We start from the raw sequence: 5,456 nt of genomic DNA, 5'->3' as shown, positions 1-5,456 counted from the left end.
TAGATGCTGCAGTTTTGCATTTCATTTCATTTGCGAGGGTTAAATGTAACGTCCAAGTTACAACTTCCAGCACATTTGTTGGTGAGGCCTAATATAATGTAAAAAATACTGTAAGTAAAAGTTCACTTACCACATTTTTCTGTAGCTTGCAATTATGTCTCATGGTCTTTGTGAGCGGATTGGCGTAGCTCAGTGGACCTGGACACAGCTCAGTGGCCGTCATCCGGTAAATGATGTTCCTAATGTAGCATCGCATGACGGCACCTGAGCCTTCTCCATGGCATCTGGGCAAGCCCCATCATCGGATGTCTGTGGGATGTGATTGAGACCTGGAAAAAGGACAAGATTAAGTTGGGATTCTCTGCAAAAAGTTTTATTTTCTTTTCCTTATAATTAACCCTATGACCCGCAAGATTTGTATTATGACCCCCCCAGATTAGGAACCACTGACACATACCTCTCTTAAATGCTGTGCACAGAATAGGAGAATAGTGTGCACTGATGGATTAGGTGAACACCTCAAAACCTGTGCAAAAATACAAAAATCAAACCATCCCCTGTATTGGATTTCAAACAGTGTTTCGATTCAGGCAACAAAACAAAAAACCAAAAAAAAAAAAAAAAACCCTCATGAACACGACTGAAAATAGACAAACTTGACCTTACTGTCATAAAACTCAGCTTCCTTTATGATTTTGTTTTGGCTAGTTCATCCACAAACCCTCTTGATTGTTATTGTCAGTCAGTCAGCTGACTCAGAAAGGGAGTGGGGCTGAACAGTTCCCACTCTTCTAGAACTCTTAATGACGTTGATTCTGGAAGCCGATCATCCGTTCTAGAACTTCTCCAGAAAGGGCAGTCAGAGAGGAGAGTGTCCTCAGAGAGCTCTGGAGTCGCCCCACAAACAGCCATCCAATGCTGCTTTCACTGTCACATTGCTTCCCTGCGGCTTCTGTCAGCCAAATTTAAACAAATGGGAAGTAGCGATGAAAGCAGCCAGTGAAGATAAAAACAGATAAGGAGAATGACAGAGGAAAGAAAATGCATAGTTAGATACGATAGAATGGCAATAAGTCAGAGCAACAGCAACAGAATGAAAATATGTTACCGAAACCTACAACCGCATTACGTAGCAATTTCACTGAATTTCTAGATTTGCACTGTCTGCCTAATGGTCTGTGTTTGTTGTGTTGAAGAAAAACCTTAGAGAAGATGATAAAGACAATGCAGAAGAAGAAGATGTATATTTTGGGGACCAACACAGCGGTGGGGGGGTTTGAATGTAGAGAGGCTTACTACTGTACGTAACATTACAGGGGGGTGTAGAATGGAGGAAAAAAACTATGTGCTAAAAATGAAACCACTTTGAGAAAACACTTTGGGAGTCGAGCTGGTTTTTTGTGTCCTCTTTGTGTCTGACCAAGTTCAATGTCATCTCTTCACCTTCATTGCACATTTAAAAGATGCAGTAATGAATATTTATCTATTTTATTTTATTATTATTATTATTTATTTTTATTTTTTTTTTGAGGGGGGGTCCGAAAGTTGTTAGCTGCTTTTTCAATCCCCAGACTAATCTGTTATCCTACCCCATTTCATGTCACAGGTGTGCAGCTTTTATCAGCAAAAAATGCAGTTAAATATTGTGTGCCTGGCTTTTCTCACAGGCAGTGGTGGAGAGCAAAACAGAGCTAAAATGTTTGGTCATTTTGGAGTTTCATTCATCTTGCAGCCACAAACACAACTCCTCATGAAGCACAGTACAAATGATTAACTAATACAAAATGGGAACAACATATTCAAAAACTATCTTTGCAAAAACTATCTTCCAATGGTACCTTTAATTTTTCTCTTCTTTTTTTTTTGTTTTTTTTGAGGCAGTCATTGCTTTATATTCATTCCCATATCAAAATCAATCAGCAGTTCATGAAATTGATGTGTTATGCATCACCAAATGTGCATTCAGTGAGTCCAGTGATCAGTCTACTTTTTGTTTTTATATATTGGGAATATCTCATTATGTTGTGATGAAAATGTCCAAAAACCTGAAACACAACTGCAGCGCTTCCAAAATGGTGAGATGTGACGTAAAGTAGTGGTTTGTAGCTGGGTCGTTTTTATATGAATCTCGAACCAAAATATCTATCTTACAGCAGAGATGATTACTTAAGACATTTAACCTCTTGATTTTGAAATCAGCCAAACCTTTTAAAGCCACAGTCAATGTACATTTCAGCTAACATGTAGTGTTATAAGCTATAGTTTTAGCAGTTAACGTTTAAATAGCTGTGTGTTTTTATTCATTCAAACCAATCCTTTGTCAGAATAGCTGTCAAGTTGAGTGCTGACAGTGCTGACATCATTGGGAGTAGACTTTTGGATGAAGAACTCCGCACTCACACTCATGCTCACACAGAGAGATACAAGCTGAGGTTAAGAAAACATAGACAAGCATCAGTATTTTCCAGGGAGTATCCATTATTTCTGAACTGGGGTCTCTAATGGTATTTCATTGTAATTGCTATGATGTCAGAGTGTCCGTCCACCCTAATGGCCTTCTAAAAACAACAACAAGGACAGATTGGTTCCAGTCTCTGGTTGTTGTCTGGACAGAGAGAGTCACAGGACTCCAGTAGCTCAAATCTCTGCAAGATCTTCAGCTGAAAAGGTGAGAAGTGTTTTTATTCCAACGTTTATGAATGTGGCTGAATAGGTAACATTAGACTTTCGCTAAAAGTGAATTTTATCAGACTTTGAGGTGATTTAGGGATTCAAAAAAGTGCACTGAATTATGTTAGTAGGCTGTTTTGCATCACATTTTGTGAACACTGTGGTGTTATTACTTTTGGAAGCTTCCTACATCACTCTGTTCATGCAGAAAGTGTTTTTTTTTTTTTTTTTTTGTTGGATTTCTGTGGTTTAACTGAGCTGACGTGACTCCGGTTGTTTCAGTCCAGTTTAAATAGTTTGCTTGAAAATGTGCAGAGTGCACAATGCAAACGTCTCCAACAGCATTTGGGAAAATGATTCGGATTCAAACAAAAGGAGAAAACTGCCTGCTCCTCCTGTGCATGAGATAAACTAGCTCCAATTTCAGATTTACCACTTCACATGTTTCTGTGTGAAAATCCTCTATTTATTTCGTTTTGGTTTGCCCATAGAATTTTTGGCGGTTCCATTTGTCAGTGAATACTTCTTATGCAGCCAGGTCAGTGGCGCTACTGGCTGCAGTGGCTAAAATAGACACTAGAGGGAAGTGTGAGTTGTTCTAAATATCATAATTCTGGTAGTACTGATCACATCCTGTCAGCAGTAGTGATGGGAATAAACAGTGAAAGTTATAAGTAAAGATCCATCTAACTTCAGAGATTAAACTCAATATTTCATTTAGTTTTGACCATTAGTGCTCAGGAAGTTAGTGACCCCTAAAATGCATTGATGTTTCCTGACAAACAATCACCATTAACAGTATCTCACCGTATGATGGACACAGAAAGCTAAAGTTTTTTCCTTTCTTTATATCCCTCTCCATCCCTCATACCCAGCATGCATTTCCAACCTCTGTCCCTCTCCTTCCTCCTCCTTCTGGTTGCCAAGGCAGCCGTGGTGTGCGTTACTGTGACAACCACGCTCCATGGTTTCCGGGGGTGTGCGGTACGAGAGTTCTCCTTTGTAGCCCAGAAGCCCGGATGCAAAGGACTACGTATCACCACAGAGGCCTGCTGGGGTCGCTGCCACACCTGGGAGGTAAGACTCCCTCTCTCTTTCTCTCTCTCTCTCTCACACACACACACACACACACACAGTGACAATGCAGAAGATCACTTACATCTCACTGATGTAGGGGGCCTACTTTTCCCTCTTTGCTTTTTGCAAGAAATTTCCATAATACTGGAATCATGAAACTTTAAATAAATGATGAATGAGCCAGGATCCAGTCCAAACCATAAGAAGGCTGATGCTCTCAGCTCTGACCCATATGTCACTGTCATTACAGATACTCAGACCTCTCCAAGTTGGGAAGGTTAATGAACCGTTACTGAACTTCTTATACTTTTTCAAGCTTCAAATTTTACCTCATAGTGATTGAAAAACCAAATTCAGTTGGTCAGGAACACAAAGTCTTTCAAATAAAATGGTGGTTTCAGATTGATCAGACAGAGGAGATAAACATATTTAATAAACAATACAAAACAAGCACTTGCAGCATTAGGCTCAGATATAATCAACATGTCTTGAACATCTTTCCAAAATATGATAAATGAGACCATTTGTAAAAAAAATGTGCTCTAGTTTCTGTACTCCATCTTAGATTTTATGTGTGTTGACCTATAACACAGAGACTATTAGACACTCTGCTGTGTTCTCTGACCATAATGTTTTTTGGTAAAATGGAGAGAGGCGCAAGTCATATGTGATACCTGTAAATGCTGTTGCACGTGTGTGTGTGTGAATCCTGCAGAAACCAGTGCCAGAGCCTCCCTTCATCCAACGGCACCACCGTGTGTGTACGTACAGCCGTTCCCGCTACATGACGGCTCGGCTTCCGGGCTGCCAGCCCAACGTGTCCCCTCTCTACCACTATCCCATGGCCCTGCACTGTCACTGTGCCATCTGCTCCACACAGGACACCGAGTGTGAGACCTTCTGAGGGACAGAGCAGCACTTTCACTGCCTCTCACTGGTATGAGTAAAACAGATTGACACAGTGAACTTTGTGTGACAGCAAGAACGAGTTTCATATTTACCAGCAAAACCCTTTAAATAAAGGTTTCTTTACTAAAATTTATCCCTCCTGTCGTCTGAAGGCCACGTGTGTATCAGTATACAGTATATGCCCCTATGTAGAAAAGGACAATAAATCAATTAAACATCTTTTAAAAAGACTCCTGGTGTTTGGTGTTACTAATAATGAGTTTTAAAACATAGAAGAAGTCACGTTTCTGTATTCTATGGTGTAAAACTACTATTTATGATTAGGATCAAAAACAAAACAAAACAAAAACAAGTGCAAATACTCAACCATTCCACTGTTTATGTACATCAAGGCCCAATTAAAATGAAATAATGCTTTATTAGACCCACAGATGGGGAAAATATACATGGTACAGCAGCAAGAACATAACCAAACATATGAAAAAAAAAAAGAAGAAATAAAGTAAATTTTAATTTGATAAACACAATATGTAAATAAATATGTAAAATGAACTATAGCCAATAAAAACTTGACATGATAGACGGTAGAATTCCCCTGTAAAAAGACAACACTGATACTGTGCAGTGGAATGATAACATACTGATGAACATTATGGGGTGCAGTGCATTTATCAGTCGTTGTGTGCGCTGTGGAGTGCGGTTTACTGCTTTACCCTGAGCCATCTGAGCCCAGAGACCTTCCGATGTTTAACGGGTGTGTCGTTACATATCGCACTTACATAAACTGCAAATTTGTTTGG

At 39.6% G+C, this 5,456-nt stretch overlaps 1 protein-coding gene across 1 annotated transcript; it reads left to right on the top strand.

The window, feature by feature from the left end:
- Positions 1-3,546: 3,546 nt before the first annotated feature.
- Positions 3,547-4,669, top strand: LOC115059140 (glycoprotein hormone beta-5-like). The gene is made up of 2 exons (XM_029526748.1): positions 3,547-3,747; positions 4,463-4,669. Exons 1-2 carry the CDS (start codon positions 3,547-3,549, stop codon positions 4,649-4,651), a joined length of 390 nt encoding a protein of 129 aa, XP_029382608.1. The 3' UTR covers positions 4,652-4,669.
- The last annotated feature ends 787 nt before the right edge of the window (positions 4,670-5,456 follow it).

The sequence above is a fragment of the Echeneis naucrates genome, chromosome 18 (assembly GCF_900963305.1).
Source record: "Echeneis naucrates chromosome 18, fEcheNa1.1, whole genome shotgun sequence".
In the NCBI taxonomy this organism is placed as follows: Eukaryota; Metazoa; Chordata; class Actinopteri; order Carangiformes; family Echeneidae; genus Echeneis; species Echeneis naucrates.
The sequence above is the reverse complement of the archived record's forward strand: the minus strand, read 5'-3'. Positions and strand labels throughout refer to the sequence as shown.

Coding starts and splice junctions, on each gene's coding strand:
- LOC115059140 (XM_029526748.1), top strand. CDS start 3,547: ATGCATTTCCAACCTCTGTCCCTCTCCTTCCTCCTCCTTCTGGTTGCC. Junction 3,748..4,462: donor GTCGCTGCCACACCTGGGAG/GTAAGACTCCCT, acceptor TGAATCCTGCAG/AAACCAGTGCCAGAGCCTCC.